Source organism: Myxine glutinosa, chromosome 2 (genome assembly GCF_964187855.1).
Source record: "Myxine glutinosa chromosome 2, kmMyxGlut1.1, whole genome shotgun sequence".
Taxonomy (NCBI): Eukaryota; Metazoa; Chordata; class Myxini; order Myxiniformes; family Myxinidae; genus Myxine; species Myxine glutinosa.
This window is the reverse complement of record NC_136262.1, coordinates 9218652-9235846: the sequence shown is the minus strand read 5'-3', so window position 1 is coordinate 9235846 and position 17195 is coordinate 9218652. Positions and strand designations below refer to the sequence as shown.

At 47.3% G+C, this 17195-nt stretch overlaps 1 protein-coding gene across 3 annotated transcripts in view; it reads left to right on the top strand.

Annotated features, from left to right (window-relative positions):
* The window catches only part of ELMO1 (engulfment and cell motility 1), a 309653-nt gene that overhangs the window by 226701 nt on the left and 65757 nt on the right, over window positions 1-17195 (top strand). For all 3 annotated transcript variants that reach the window (XM_078772962.1, XM_078772961.1, XM_078772963.1), the window contains 2 exons: window positions 8211-8315; window positions 14984-15092. In XM_078772962.1, coding sequence (XP_078629088.1) covers window positions 8211-8315; window positions 14984-15092 — 214 coding nt within the window. The remainder of the gene's footprint in view (window positions 1-8210; window positions 8316-14983; window positions 15093-17195) is intronic.

Sequence of the window (17195 nt, the reverse complement as noted above, 5' to 3'; positions counted from 1 at the left end):
TGAGTAATGTTTCCAAGTCTATTTCACTCGTATCTAACATAGTATATTGTCTGTCAAGTTATTGCATGAGGATCTCAAATCCTGGCTCCTCTGCAATATTTTTAGCTGCGATCTGGTGCATCAGACACTGACAAACAAGGAGGTGTCCCCGAAATGCGTGCTGCCCAGCTTTTCCATTCATCATGTGCACCACAGCGTTTTCACCGTAAATCGTCTCCAAGACGTCTTTCCGGTCACTCCCATTCATCAGTACTCCTATGGCCCCCAACAGATTCATGAAAGTTTGGAAGGTCCCAAGTAACAGCACAACATCTCTAACTGGGCTATTGTCTGGAACCTCATGTATTATCTCGGAAGCTTTCCAAAAGAGTGGCTGGTCGAAAGTGACAACTGGTGGGGTGTTATGCTTAGAAGCAAGTTTGCAAATGTACTCTAGTGTGTAGAAGATTGTCACCAGGGTACATATCAATCATTGGTAGAAAAACTACCGAAGACTGTCCGGGATAGTCACAGTCCTTGTGTAGTACGTGCATCATTCCTTGCCCATTTGGTACTGCTTGAGTGAAGCGAAAGGACATCTCCCACATTATGTCAATTTGGTGGTCCAGTTCATTTAGGAATGGCAGGGGCTGAAATTCTGTAATGCGACGAGTGTGTTCCGCAAAATGGTATTCAATGATATCCACTTTTGTCTCTTGTCAATGATGATGTTCAAGTCGGACAGTTTGCGTTTGAGAACCGTGTGATCGACGTGTTGGCCTGGGGTTACCGCTGCTATCATTCCCATTCCATGGAATGTACCCTTTACATCTAGCGTCACAATGTTGTGGTCGACGTTATCTGCTGCAAACAACAGCATCATATCTGGTATGTTGACACCACTTAAAACATCAGGAGCGACTGAAGAAGAGGCGTTTTCCTCAAACGTTTGCACTTCTGAGTATGAGGAGTGTTGTGAAATTCAACCAAGTCCACAACTCGTCCCATATGTAGGTTTAATCTCAATAAGATCTTTACATCATCCTGTAAAATACATCATGCAATATATATGTCAGGATCTAGGCATCATATGAGAAAGATTGGATATATCAGTCAATGCAAGCAAGCCTAGAATATAAGTGGGTACGTACCATTCAATTCTACATGTCATTGTATAATGTCGCAGGAGTGGCCTCGAGTCGCGGACGTCCGAGGTCTTATAGACACCGCCCAGCGGTTTAAGTGAGCATCTCACCTGGGTTCAACTTAGGTACATTTTCACCACATTCTCCCCGCCGTTAGAACTATACTGCCGCTAGGCAGGAAGCGAGCGCGCGTCAGCATTAATGGATTGAGGAAGTCATTATATCATTATTGGGGTGTCAAATAAATATTTCCCTATTGATGCTTGTCTTTGTGCAATTGTTTTATGTTTCGCACTCTGTCAAAGCATCTTCAGGGCTTCCTGGAAAGCGCTATATGAAATAAATCCATTGCTATTATTACAGGTCAGTCGGTCCATCCGTAGCGGTCAGTGTGGCGAATTATCCTGCCAGCACAGGTTCGGAAACTACCGGGTACGACATCCCCAAACCCAGAGTCCTCTGCTTCGGAGTAGCCGCTGGAGGCAGGTGTCGGAGGGGCACCTCAGTGCCCTCACTGCTTCAGGCAGGGGTGTATCAGGCGAAGGGAGGGACTGCAGATGTTCCCTAGGCGCACTCATAGCCTGGTTAGCAATCACGTCCGATACCGGCAGACGATGAGCCCGTGGGTCACAATAGTCGTCTCACAGTGGGGTCGTCGGCACAGTAGCTAGATAGGATAAGGTGTACCTTGTCGAAGAGCGAATGTCCATTCGTCGCAATGCAACACATTACAGGAAGATGTGTCGATGTGGCAGATGTGTAAATCAGTAAGCCTCTTTACAGTAAGCTGTAACAGTAAGTAAGATTACATGACAGGAGGCCATTACAGTAAGTCCATTACAGTAAGTCTGTACCTGCCTAGGCTCCCAAGGGTACATGGTCGATCCATGTTAGATCCATGTCATGGAATTGCCGAGGGAGAGAACCGATGAGAGCCATAACGAGAGTTACTCGATACCGGCAGCGGCCCTTTTTGAAATCACGAGACTCGAGCGCCCTCTGACGGCAGCTCATACGAATTACAAACTCTTGCTTCGGCACGTGAAACTACCGTTGGCAGCGATCCTTCTCACGAGACCTGAGCGCCCTCGGACGGCAGCGCGTACGAATTACAAGCTCCGGCAACTATACGTTTGCCACGAGTGCCCTCCGAAGGCTGCCCGAACGACCGGCATGGCAGATTACGACGACGCACAAAACGACCGAAATGCGCCTTCCCAGCGAAGCGCGCAGAACCTCCGCAATCCCGTCCTGCAGTACAGCGCTCAGAGGATCGGAGAAGATCGGCTATACCGGCTACCGAGAGGACGTCCCGGATGGATTGTCCATCCATGGCCCATCCTATTGACTATTCGGCTATACCGGCTACCGAGAGAACGTCCCGGATGGATTGTCCATCCATGGCCCGTCCTATTGACTATGTGGCTATACCGGCTATACCGGCTACCGAGAGAACGTCCCGGAGGGATTGTCCCGGATGGATTGAGAGAACGTCCCGGATGGATTGTCCATCCATGGCCCATCCTATTGACATACCGAGAGTATGTCCTGGATGGATTGAGAGAACGTCCCGGATGGATTGGCCATCCATGGCCCGTCCTATCGACATACCGAGAGGATGTCCCGGATGGATTGAGAGAACGTCCCGGATGGAGTGTCCATCCATGGCCCGTCCTATTGACATACCGAGAGGATGTCCCGGATGGATTGAGAGAACGTCCCGGATGGATTGGCCATCCATGGCCCGTCCTATCGACATACCGAGAGGATGTCCCGGATGGATTGAGAGAACGTCCCGGATGGAGTGTCCATCCATGGCCCGTACTGTCGACATACCGAGAGGATGTCCCAGATGGATTGAGAGAACGTCCCGGATGGAGTGTCCATCCATGGCCCGTCCTATTGACATACCGAGAGGATGTCCCGGATGGATTGAGAGAACGTCCCGGATGGATTGGCCATCCATGGCCCGTCCTATCGACATACCGAAAGGATATACCGAGAGGATGGCCCGGATGGATTGTCCATCATCTCAACCCCTCACTCATCCATCACCCCCCCCCCCCCCCCCCCCCGTTTTTAGGTTTGAGATAGGAGCCGCGCGCCGCGTACCGAAGTCGAGCGACCTTCACAGTCTGGGTCAGAGGGAACGCAAACAGGCAGCGGCCGGGTGAGGCGTCCCGCAGTCTCGAAATGTGTCGTGGAGGCGAGCCAAGAGACCTGTCCTAGAAGCAACAAGCCCAGAGTCAAGGGCGAACCGGCGGGCCGGTGCCTGCGTGGCTTGCTCAGGAGACAAGGGAGTCGGGCGCAACGCTCAATGTTACCATCTCATGGGGTCACCGTGTACTCCCAAATGCCCCGTGCCTTATCGATTAACGGCATAAGTCCTCGATGTTGGCTAGTCGCCCTCGAAGGCCGCCACGTTATGACACGCACTTTTGGGCAGGGGCGGTCAGGTTGAGTATTTCTGCTATCTGTAGAGGGCCATGGCCATCCATGGCCCGTCCTATCGACATACCGAGAGGATGTCCCGGATGGATTGAGAGAACGTACCGAGAGGTACGAATAGTCAATAGGTACCCAGGTAGACGAACTCAGGTAGACGTACTCTAATGACGCAAGCGCGGGAAGCAGTTAATGGCGCTGTTAGGCAAACGCGTGATTTAGTCGATGACGTCATCAATTGGTTCGGGCGCGTGCGGGCGGGTTTGACGGCGAGTTCCAGCTGAGCAGTATCCCCAGACGGAGTAAAGTAGCACACCGAAATCTATAGTCTCGCGTCCATTGGGCACCAGCATTCGAGCGGGCTCGAGATTGGTGTACGGAATACGAACCCGGCCGACGAGTGAAATGTATTATCTAGGGCGCACCGCGTACGAGGGAAACCGAAAGTTGAGCTCGGCCCGTTGAACCAGTGCGGCACGCCGAGTCGAGCGGGCGAGCACGCCGAGTCGAGTGGGGCGAGCACGCCGAGTCGAGTGGGCGAGCACACCGAGTCGAGAAGGCGAGCACGCCGAGTCGAGTGGGCGAGCACGCTTGGCAGCGATAAGCCGCACGTCCTGAAGTAGCGTCTCGTTTGTTAGCTTTCGGGTCAAAGGATCGAATACATATCACGTCCTGAAGTAGCGTCTCGTTTGATAGCCTTCGGACCGTGTTATACATATCATGCCCTGAAGTAGCGTCTCGTTTGTTAGCTTTCGGGCCGTGTTTTGTGCGGAGTTTTAGACATAGTTAGTCATATAGAATACATATGGTATACGATCATCTATTAATGCCCGAGTGCTGTGAAAGTCTATGAAGGTCCCGCTCGACGTCCTTAGAAACTCATCCGTGCTGCGGCGAGTCCTCGAATGGTGCCAAGCGAGCCTCCATTGAGGCGATTCCAGGCAGCGGAGTTCGCCGGCCTCGTTGAGTAGCCACGCGTAGGTGGGATTCCGACCAGCAGCAATCAAGCGAGCCTCTTGCCAAGCGAGCTTCATGCATTGAGGCGATTCCGGGCAGCGGAGTTCGCCGGCCTCGTTGAGTAGCCACGCGTAGGTGGGATTCCGACCAGCAGCAATCGGGGCCGCCGGCCTCGCAGGGTATGGCCAGTGGGGGGAATCGCATACGATTCGCGTGTAGGAGGTGATTCCGACGAGCCGCGATCAGAATCGCCGGCCTCGCAGAGTGGTGCCCGCGATGGGCGCAGTGCGCGATTCGCGCGTAGGAGGTGATTCCACCGAGCAGCGATTGGTCAGGTTGTGCCCGCGATGGGGCAGCGCGCGATTCGCGCGTAGGAGGTGATTCCGACGAGCAGCGATTGGAATCGCCGGCCTCGTAGAGTGGTGCCCGCGATGGGCGCAGCGTGCGGCTTCGCGTAGGAGGTGATTCCACCGAGCAGCGTTTGGTCGGGTTGTGCCCGCGATGGGGCAGCGCACGATTCGCGCGTAGGAGGTGATTCCACCGAGCAGCGTTTGGTCGGGTAGGCCGGCCGTGTGAGGCATGGCAGACATGGGAGTCATGAACACTCGCGTGGGAATCTCATCTCGGGCCGAGGCACGCAAATCAGTTGGTCGGGTAGGCCTGCCGTGTGAGGCATGGCAGACATGGGAGTCGTGAACACTCACGTGGGAATCTCATCTCGGGCCGAGGCACGCAAATCTAGGATGATTCTCACGGACGGAGCCGTTAGCGTTTCGAGCAACCGAGGCTAGACGTACCTTCGGCTCCAAGCGGTCCGTCGTTCCGACGGGGTTTCGGCTGCATGACGTTGCCCAGTAGCATCGTTCTCCAGGCGTCTTGCCGGAGTCCGTCATGTCTGCTCCGGCGTTCGGGCCTCAGGAGAGCAGTTCGCGCTTTGACGACGCGGTCCCGCAAAAGGCTTACGAGGTCCCATCGCATCCGGTCCCTTCGAGGCAGACCGGCAGCGAGAGTAGTCGTAGCTCCGTAGCTGGAGCTAGCTCGACGGGTCCTCCGCCGGTCATTCTTCTCCGAGGTGGGCCTCGCAGGAGCGCGGAGAATGTCGGGAAACGCTCATCTGAGATCTGCGTTCATCCGGCCATCGCCAGACTCGTGTCCCGCCATTTCCGTCGATCATTATTGAGATTAAGTGTTGTGAAATTCAACCAAGTCCACAACTCGTCCCATATGTAGGTTTAATCTCAATAAGATCTTTACATCATCCTGTAAAATACATCATGCAATATATATGTCAGGATCTAGGCATCATATGAGAAAGATTGGATATATCAGTCAATGCAAGCAAGCCTAGAATATAAGTGGGTACGTACCATTCAATTCTACATGTCATTGTATAATGTCGCAGGAGTGGCCTCGAGTCGCGGACGTCCGAGGTCTTATAGACACCGCCCAGCGGTTTAAGTGAGCATCTCACCTGGGTTCAACTTAGGTACATTTTCACCACAAGGAGCAATAACCCAGGGCAGAAAGACTGTCTATAAAAAACCTTGATCGGAAGTGATGATACATTTGGACAGCGAGTCCAAGTTGTAATGGTGCTATCACAGTCCTTGGACGCACTGCTTCAACAGTTGGGTGCCCAATACTCAATTCTTTTTGACGGGTGTCCTTTCCAACGAGAAGATGTTGAAGCAGACAACGCAAGCTCGGGGAAACATAGTCTATGGCAGACTCCAGTTTAACGTCTGTAGCTTTCGGATACTTGTCTTTTAAACGTGGAACCAATGTTTTTAGATCACTTTTGATGAGTTTGGCGGCGGTTTCTATGATGCCTCTTCATCGTCATCGTGCGTCCTGTTGATGTAATTACATAGGATTTTTGTAGTTTTCTCTTGAAAAGTCACAATATCATGTAGCCCCTCACCTTCAGCGATGAATACATCCCGGCGAGTGTGAAAATGTACATCACATGAATGATGGTACAAACAGTCTGCAACGTGCAACTTTCCACTGAAGTATTCAATACGTCCCTGGACAGTCGTGGCCCAGTCATCACTTCGTGTTTTACAGTGTGGCAGTATCTTGTCCACAAAGTTATATGTTCGAGCACAGCTATAGGCATCATTATCAACAATAATTTTGCTCGTCGCAACTTTGTTCCCACAGAATAAGCAGTCTGTTGCACTATCATACGGTCCACTCAAAAGGCGTCGTGCACGTCTCTTGACGGATGTGGTTTGGTCTAACTTGGCTTTCTTATGTTTCTCTATGTTACTTTTCTTTACGTAATTCATACGGCAAGACCTGTGCCATCTAGTTCCAGCTGCTACAATGATGTCATCTCCTCTCTCGCCACTTGCCCTGTTTATGCCATCAGCTCCTTTCCAACTAATGTCGACTCTGTCTTCACTTCTTAACTCCTTCTGGCGCAAGGGGCATTTGCGTGCTTGCTCCGCACTCATTTTCACTACCTGAAACAAAAAAAGAGGAAGTTTTAGCATCAATGACGTCATGATTCACATGGGATAGTTTTGTTAGTTTCAGGAATTATAACTTTACTGAAATAATGATACCTAGAGATAATTTTTACACTTAACCCTTTGAATCATGAATTATTTTTGCGATGAAATTATGATTTTTTTTTTGGCATTATTTTATTTATTTAGGATGTATTTAGCTCACTGAAAGTCATATTACCTCCGCCCCCCAACCCCCCCCCCCCAAAAGTGTTCAATTCACGAGATATGAGTACATGCTCTAACATTGGCTGCCATCTTTTTCTAACGTCATATCTAGACCCTTTCTGGGAGTCCATTTTTTGGCAACTTTGAATATGTTGTTCTGTAGACCCAATAGAAAAGAAAAATACCATAAAACGTTTTCTTGCAATTTCTTTGGGGTACGTGGCAATTTTTCCATATTTTGACTCGACAATATTAGCAGCTAATCTGGGTACCCGGCACTGCATGGGAAAAATAGAGCAATGCGACTGTGTCGCCAATACGCCTCCACATAGTCACTGCCTATGACAATGGGTAGATGTCCTCGTTGACTTTCCTAAAAATAAATAAGTTTGATTTAAATCCCTTCAGCTGTTCTCAAGTATCACATTTTTACCAGACATGACAGGTTTCACATCGATCGGTGAAGCGGTTTCAGAGAAGGGTTTTATTTTTTCAATATCGGCTTTCAAGCTAATATATTTCCGAGATATAATTATTTAATATTTTCCTTCAATCCAATATGGCTACCACACCATGTGACCGAAACAAACGAACAAACAAATGCACAAACTCACAAACCAACTCACAAACCAACTCACAAACCAACTCACAAACCAACTCACAAACAAATGCACAAACAAACGCACAAACTCGCAAACAAACTCGCAAACAAACTGGCAAACAAATGCACAAACAAATGCACAAACAAGCTCACAAACAAATGCACAAACAAACGCACAAACAAATGCACAAACTCACAAACAAACTCGCAAACACTTGAAATGATTTACAAGGTGTATAAGAGATGCTATAGATGTGATTATTTTTATTGTTGTTATTTTTATTTAAGAGTACTGATCAGCTACATTTGACTATTTACAGAGAATCGTTATCTACGAGTACATATAATTGTATAGGTGCCGTTAGCGATCAAAAAATTCATTGAAACATAATTTGTTCTCAGAATCATGTGAACCCTGCACTGGACTTTGTACAGACACCACCTGGGATGCTCGCGATGGACAACATGCTCTACTTTTCCAAGCTTCATCAAGAGGCGTACATCCGTGTAAGTATCTACGCTAGCATCTTCCTTGTTTATTGTTATGAATCGATAATTGTAAAGTGAATCACATGATAATGTTGAATGCGAAAGCAGTGTTTGCAGTGATACATTGGGTTTTTAGTAGGACAATAAATTGAACAAGAACGGCACTTGGGAGAGCACGTAACTCCTGTGGGATGGTTAACTCGGGTAGAAGAGATAATGGTTTTTTGAATGGGGACAATCTGATATGGTGGTGAGCTGCTGTCTTGAAGACCTGGGGGGAAGAATGAGATTTAAGAGAATGTGGAAGTTGGTTCCACAGGTGAGAAAAAAGAAAATAATGCTTCGCTGTATGAGGTGGGAGGGGGAAGAGGGTTGGAGGAGGTTGGGGGGAAGCAAGTGGGTGGGGTGGGGGGAGGTTGGTGGTGCGGAGCAAACGAACACCTCAGAAAAATGATCATTTGGAGAAGAAGAAGGGACATACATCATAGTGGAGAATAAGAACACGTGCAGCATTTATGAAGGAGATACAAGGGTTGAAATGCATTCTTAAAAATGATTTTTTTTTTTTGAAAAGAAAACGCATATATATTTAATGTAGATTAATTGTGGTTTCAAATGTGGTTTGCTCAAGAAAGATTGTGGCTGAGAGTGAGACCCATAGTGGGGCAGATCGGTGCAGAATATCGGAATAATACTTCTGATCACCCTAAAAGCATGAAACTTTGCACAAATATTCAAATATACAGTGCATTCAGAAAGTATTCAGACCCCTTCACTTTTTTCACTTTTTGTTATGTTGCAGCCTTATGCTGAAATCGTTTAAATTCGTTTTTTCCCTCATCGATCTGCACTCAATACACCATAATGACAAAGAGGAAACAGGATTTTAGAAAGTTTTGCAAATTATTTTAAAAAGAAAAAACTGAAATATCACATTGACATAAGTATTCATACCCTTTTCTATGACACTTGAAATTTAGCTCAGGTCCCTCCCATTTCTCTTGATCATCTTTGAGATGTTTCTACACCTTGATTTGAGTCGACCTTTGGTAAATTAAATTGATTGGACATGATTTGGAAAGGCACACACCTGTCTATATAAGGTCTCACAGCTGACAACGCATATCAGAGTAAAAACCAAGCCATGAGGTCGAAGGAACTGACTGCAGAGTTCAGATACAGGATTGTGTCGAGGCACAGATTTGGGGAAGCCTACAAAAAAATCTCTGCTGCATTGAAGGTTCCCAAGAGCACAGTGGCCTCCATAATTCTTAAATGGAAGAAGTTTGGAACAACCAAGACTCTTCCTAGAGCTGGCCGCCCGGCCAAACTGAGCAATCGGGGGAGAAGGGCCTTGGTAAGAGAGGTGACCAAGAACCCGATGGTCACTCTGTCTGAGCTCCAGAGATCCTGTGTGGAGATTGGAGAAACTTCCAGAAGGACAACCATCACTGCAACACTCCACCTATCTGGGCTTAATGGTAGAGTGGCCAGACGGAAGCCAAACAGTTCAATCTTGGTTTCATCAGACCACAGAATCTTGTTTCTCACAGCCTGAGAGTCCTTTAGGGACTTTTTTGCAAACTCCAAGTGGTCTTTCATGTGTCTTTTACTGAGGAGAGGCTTCCGTCTGGCCACTCTACCATTAAGCCCAGATCGGTGGAGTGTTGCAGTGATGGTTGTCCTTCTGGAAGTTTCTCCCATCTCTGGAGCTCAGCCAGAGTGACCATCAGGTTCTTGGTCACCTCTCTTACCAAGGCCCTTCTCCCCCAATTGCTCAGTTTGGCCGGGCGGCCAGCTCTAGGAAGAGTCCTGGTTGTTCCAAACTTCTTCCATTTAAGAATTATGGAGGCCACTGTGCTCTTGGGAACCTTCAATGCAGCAGAATTTTTTTTGTAGGCTTCCCCAGATCTGTGCCTCGACACAATCCTGTCTCTGAGCTCTGCAGGCAGTTCCTTCGACCTCATGGCTTGGTTTTTGCTCTGATATGCATTGTCAGCTGTGAGACCTTATATAGACAGGTGTGTGCCTTTCCAAATCATGTCCAATCAATTGAATTTACCTCAGGTGGACTCCAATCAAGGTGTAGAAACATCTCAAAGATGATCAAGAGAAATGGGAGGCACCTGAGCTAAATTTCAAGTGTCATAGCAAAGGGTCTGAATACTTATGTCAATGTGATATTTCAGTTTTTTCTTTTTAATAAATTTGCAAAACTTTCTAAACTCCTGTTTTCTCTTTGTCATTATGGGGTATTGCGTGTAGATTGATGAGGGGAAAAATGAATTTAAACGATTTCAGCGTAAGGCTGCAACATAACAATATTACAGATTACGATTACAGAAATTACAGAAAATTAGACGATTACAGAGGATTAGAGATGAGGAATCCACCAGGTTCTCTGAAGATCTGAATTTTTTTAAAATGCATATTATCTTGCAGTTATGAGAGTAAAAAATGTCAGTTTTTGGCTTTGACCTTGACCTCAGGGCATGACTTAGACCCCGTTGGGCCTTGGAACAAGTCTCAATCAATTGAGCATCCTAAAAACTATACGTTTACAGACTTAGATATTCCCAATCAGATCATGCATTGCTGTTATATGCCAATTTCCACATCGATATATATAGCCGTATAAAGGTCACCCCCTTAATGGAGTCAAAATAATTTGTCACCTTCCATTTTCGTGTTTCTTGCATCCTAAAGATGTGATATCCACCCTTAACTCCATTTAATAATAATATGTAATATGTATACTTGTAATGCACACATATCCACCCATATAGGATGCTTAAGGTGCTGGGCATCAAAATCCTTTGGGTATTTTGTACTGGGGACATGGTCAACCTCACTATGAAGTAAAGCTTTGCTACAACCTTGGAGTCCTGGATGGACAGCTGCCAAAAGTGCATACTGTCGCATGACTCCACAGAGACGATGTTGAGAAGTGAAGCTGGTGTCATTTTCATAAGTCTGGTGTGATTGTTGAAATGCTTTCTTACGGCATAGCCAGGAGGGCAATGCCATCTGGAACAGCGTTTGTCTGTCCGTTGTATGTATGTATGTCCCTCACAAACGTCCATCGATCAGAGCTGAGGATCTGGTCACATGACAGTGGGACAGTGTTTAGTAACCATTACAGTTGCATATTTTACTAAAAGGAAATGTAATAACCTTCTGTGGAACGTTTTGGGGTCCCAGCAGGTGTCGTAAATTAGGTAGGAAGTTTCAGAAATTCCTCAATACAATTGTGATTTTGAAATGTGATCGACACGGACCTTGCTCCTGAATCCGGAAGTGAACAGATGATTACGGTTCGCTGGTTTGATAATATCTCAATACAATCGTGATTTAACATTCTATTTTGATATATTAACACTACAGTATTAATTTGTGATCAGAATGATGAATGATGCTTTTTGGAATGAAAATGGAGAGACTGAGTTTAAAGCAGAATGAGGAAATGACGTAAGGGTTTCCATCCGTGACATTCACGGATTCCCCATTTGCAGTTTCGCCATTGACTGGATATAGCAACATTCAGACTGGGTACGTTTTTTGTCCAAGTCCTTCACGAACCTGCTGTCAATAACCAACCTACATCTCGCTGTCTGATAATATGGACCAACTTCTATCTACCCATCCCAACTCTCTCTTCCTCATATGTGGTGATTTCAATTGTCACCATGCCAGTTGGCTGGGTGTGGGTACCTCTCTCACCAGCCATGGCTCTTCAGCAAAGGACTTCTGCGACTCACTGGGACTGACACAATCTGTTAATTTCCCGACCCGGATCTCAGTCAACGGAGCATCTTCTCTTCTGGACTTGGTTATGACTAACTTCCCTGAAAATATCTGCTGCTCTTCTTCTGCTCCAATCAGCTCATCTGATCATGTGCTTGTTAAAGTGGACATCTCTCTGACCATTCTCAGAGAGCCTCCTCAGCGTCGACGAGTCTGGCATTTCACTCAGGCCAACTGGCACGGTCTTCAAGCAGCCATCAATCATCTGGACTGATCTCCCATCTCTACCGCCTCTGACATCAACTCATCCTGGGAATTCTTCCAAAGTAAATTGCTCTCTCTCATGCACAGATTTATCCCATCTCGTCTTCAGTTGTCATACCCTTCCTCCCGTCCACGGTACACGGAATCTTGTGGTGAGGCTGTTGCCCAGAAACAACTTGCTTTCGTCTCCTGGAAAGCAAATCCAACGGAAGGAAATCTCATTTCCTTTCACAAAGCCCGAAACAAGTGTGTGTCCACCCTCAGGAGAGCCAGGAAACAGTATCTCTCCGTTCTTAAGACCGAACTCTCTTATCTGTCTCCCTCTTCCACATCCTGGTGGCGTCTGGTCAAATCTGTTTCTGGTGTTTGTTCCCCCTCCATCCCCTCCCTCACCTCAAACGGCTACACAGCTGACTCCGCATGTGAAAAAGCTGAATGCCTCAACTCTGTGTTTGCCTCTAAATCTTGTGTCCCAAACCCATCCCTCTCTGTACCCACCATACCCAGTCGTATCCAGCTGCTCCTGGACTCTGTGTCCTTTCCTCCTGACAAGGTGGAAAAGTTTTGGTCAACCCTCGACTCTGATTCTGCAACTGGACCCGACGGCATCAGCCCACGGGTCCTAAAATCCTGTTCTTCCGCTCTTTCACTCCCTCTCTCTGTTCTCTTCACCCTCTCTTTTGCTCAAGGTCATCTGCCATCTGCTTGGAAATCAGCCAACATCACCGCTTTGCACAAAAAAGGTGCAAAAACAGATCCTAGCAACTACAGACCAATCAGCCTTCTCCCAATTATCAGCAAAGTCATGGAATCCATCATTGCTTCAGATATGAAATCTTTCCTCTTCTCCAATGGCTTGATCTCTGATCATCAATTTGGTTTCAGACCTGGTCACTCTACTCTGGACATGCTGCTTCTGCTTTCTCAACAATGGATGGAGGTCCTCAATGCCAAACAGGAAATTAGAGCTGTCTCCCTTGACATATCACGTGCCTTCGATACGGTCTGGCACCCCGCTCTGCTCACCAAACTCTCCTCCTTTGGTATCCATGGAAATGTCCACGCATGGCTGGCGGACGTCCTCTCTAGTCGTAGTCAACGTGTGGCCCTGAATGGGTTTCTCTCATCTCCTCTTCCTGTTCAGGCTGGAGTTCCCCAAGGCAGTGTTCTGGGCCCTGTGCTTTTTCTGGTCTTCATCAATGATCTCTCTGACTCTCTTGAAAATCCTCTCTATCTCTTTGCTGATGACTCTACTCTCTGTCGCTCCATTCCTCATCCCTCAGATCGGCAGTCTGCAGCCTCCTCACTCTCTGCAGACCTGGTCAAAATCACAGACTGGGCAAACAAGTGGAACATGTCTTTCAATCCTGACAAATCTCACACTCTTACGATGTCTCTCCGAAAAGACCGACTGGACAACCCTCCCATCCACTTTCTGAATAATCCTCTCCAAGAAGTTCTGTCACTCAAAGTTTTGGGTCTCACTATCTGCCATGATCTTTCCTGGGAAAACCACATTTCAAATCTGGCCTCCAAAGCCAGTCGCCGACTGGGCATCCTCCGTCGTGCGAAGTCCTTCCTTGGCACACCTGAGCTCCTCACCACATACAAGGCTTTCATCCGCAGCTCAATGGAATACTGCTCTCCCCTCTGGGCTGGTGCTCCTGCCTCACACCTAGCTCGTCTTCACGCTGTTGAAACCAAAGCGTTCAGAATCATTGGAATCTCCCGCGAGGAAGCTAACTCCAAGGGCCTTTCACTCACTCACCGCAGGCAGGTTGGTGGTCTTTCCCTCTTCTACCGACTCCTCTCTGGCCTTGCCCCCCCCCAGCTCTCTTGGCTCTGTCCCCCAAATATTCCTACAGGTCGCACAAGATCTGCCTGCAACCCTCTTATGGTTAAACTGCCAAAATCAAGACTCTCTGCTCACCTTCACTCCTTCATTCCTCTTTTCTCCCGCCTCTGGAACAAACTCCCTCACTCTCTTCAATCCCATTCCACCCTCCAGGTCTTTAAAACAGCTGTTCACCACCAACTCTTATCTTCCCCCATCCAAAACCTTGATCTTTTCTACCCCCGCTAATTTCACCCCAGATCCACTTTTTTGAAATACCAACTTCTGTCCTGGAAGTCCTTGGTGTCCTTGTGTTTTATACTCCCCCCCCCCCCCCCCCCCCACCTCCCTTCCCACGCCTCCTCCCCCCAAGCCCTCTCCCTCCCACACATCTCCCTGCTCTCAAATGTTGTGTTTGTGTGTTTCCCCTTCTCTCCCCATCTTGCCTTCCGCTCCCTCTTTTTATATATTTTGTTTGTCTGTTTGACTTGTTTGTGAAATAAATGTTAGCTCTTTCACGAGCCTCGATTCTGTATAATAAAAAAGAATAAAAATAAAATAAATAAATACCTGACGCTCAACTGAAGGTGGCGCTGGAATGTGGAATTTATTGAAAAAAATAATACTTGTATCCCCACCCAGGTCATACTATGCTCTTCAACTAAGACGTATGAAACAAGCCCAGCTACGCCGTCGTGTTCTTGTTTGAATGCATCTCATTGTTTTGTCAAGCTTTTTTGAACGTATTGAGCATTGATCTTTTACAGCTAAACTGAAATTGAGAGACATAATTACTTGTAAGGTCACAGCAAAACATTCTTATGATATCTGTTTGCACTTGCAGTTGGTGTTAGAAAACAGCTGCCGAGATGACCGACATGAGTGTCCATTTGCACGCAGCAGCATTGAACTCACCCGGCTCCTATGTGAGCTCTTACGTATCGGCGAGTCCCGTAAGTTGTACCTTTTTCACTGTTCAAGACACATTGGCTGCATCCGAGCTCTTGCACCTATGTCGTGAAAGGTTACAACGAAGCTCGCTGCTTAGGTATTGTGACTGATCATGGCATCTCTTTGAGATGAATGAAAAAAGAGGAGTGATAGTTTGTGGCACTTTTAAAACCATGATCTCATGTCCCATACACTGTGTGACAGGGCTGGGAGCCCTGTCTGCCGAAGCAGGTTCTGGGCCAGGAGTCAAGCTGGACATTCTGCCATCCCTCTTCCAGCAGTAGTTTGGGTAGAAATTTTGAATTTGGCTGTGGTACTGGCGATAACTTACGTACCTTTGAGGTCCACACATTTTGAGATATGGGGGGGGGCTTGTTGTATGGGCAGTGTGGGGGGAGGCTTTATGGGGGCAAGGTGAGGTTTGGGGGGGGTGAGGGGTAGGTTTGAGTGTGTGAGGTTGGGGGAAAGATTTGAGTGTGTGGGGGTGTCGGGGAAGGTTTTTAGAGGGAGATGTGAGTGGGAAATATTAGGGAGTTGGGTGAGGGAAAAGCATTGAGAGAGTGGGGTGGAGGGGGGAATCATTGAGGAGGTGGGATGCAGACGGATGCTTTTCCTGATTTCATATTCCCAACTTTGACAGACGGAGATAAAGATTATGGGATGGGATATTTGAATGGTTGTTACATGCACAGAGAAATGCTGTGATGTTTGAGGTAGGTGTGAGGTGTGGGAGAGGGGGTGAGCTTTGTGGACGAGGGGCAGAGCAGACAAAAACCTCAGAAAATAATCCTTTTGTTGCAGCATTTGTGAAAGAGATACAAGGGTTGAAATGCATTCTTAAAATTTTTTTTTTAAAGAGGAAGCGTTTGCAGTGCCTTCAGAAAGTATTCACACCCCTTGATGTTTTTCACATTTTGTTGTTGCATCCTCAATTTAAAATGTATTAAATTGAGATTTTATTTTGTCACTAATCTCCACATATTACCACATAATGTCAAAGTGAATTTTTTTTTTCAGAACATTTAACAAAAATAATTAAACACGACATACAGAAATATCTAATCTACATAAGTATGCAACACCCTGAGTCAATACTTTGTAGAAGCGCCGTTGGCAGCGATTACAACTTTGAGTCTTCTTGGATATGTCTGTATCCTCTTTGCCCTTTTCCTGATGACTCCACCCTCTACCACTGCATATTTCATCCCTCAGATCGGCAGGCAGCAGCCTCTTCACTCTCTGCAGACCTGGATAAAATCACAAGCTGGTCAAACACGTGGAATACGTCTTTCAATCCTGACAAATCTCACACTCGCTATGTCTCTCTGGAAAGACCGTCTGGAAAACCCTCCCATCTACATTTTCCACAATCCTCTTGAATAAGTTCTGTCACTCAAACTTTTGGGTCTCACTATCTGCCATGATCTTTCCTGGGAAAATCACATTTCCAAGCTGGCCTCCATAACCAGTCGCCGACTGGGCATCCTCCGTCGTGCGACGTCCTTCCTTGGCACTTCTGAGCTCCTCACCACTTGCAAAGCTTTCATCCACAGCTTGATGGAATACTGCTCTCCCCTATGGGCCGGTGCTCCTGCCTCACACGTCGCCCGGTTTCAGGCTGTAGAAACCAAGGCTTTTAGAATCATTGGAATCTCCCGCGATGAAGCTGAGTCTGAGGGCCTTTCACTCGCTCACCGCAGGCAGGTTGGTGGCCTTTCTGTCTTCAACCGACTCCTCTCCCGCCTTGCACCCGCTGCTCTCTCTGTGCTCTGTCCCCCAAATATTCCTGCAGGACACACAAGATCTGCCAGAAACCCTCTTCTGGTGAAACTGCCAAAATCAAGACTCACTGCTCACCTTCTCTCTTTCATTCCTCTTTTTCCCCACCCCTACTCTCTTCAATCCCACTCCTCCCTCGATGTCTTCAAAACAGCTATTCACCACCATCTCATATCTTCCCCCATCCAAAACTTTGATCTTTTATACCCCCGTTAATCCACCCCAAATCTACTTCCTTTATAATCCATTTTCTTTCCTGAAAGTCCTTGCAGTGTCCACCTTGTTTGTCTTGAGTCAATAAGTATTCAACCCCTTTGCTTTAACAC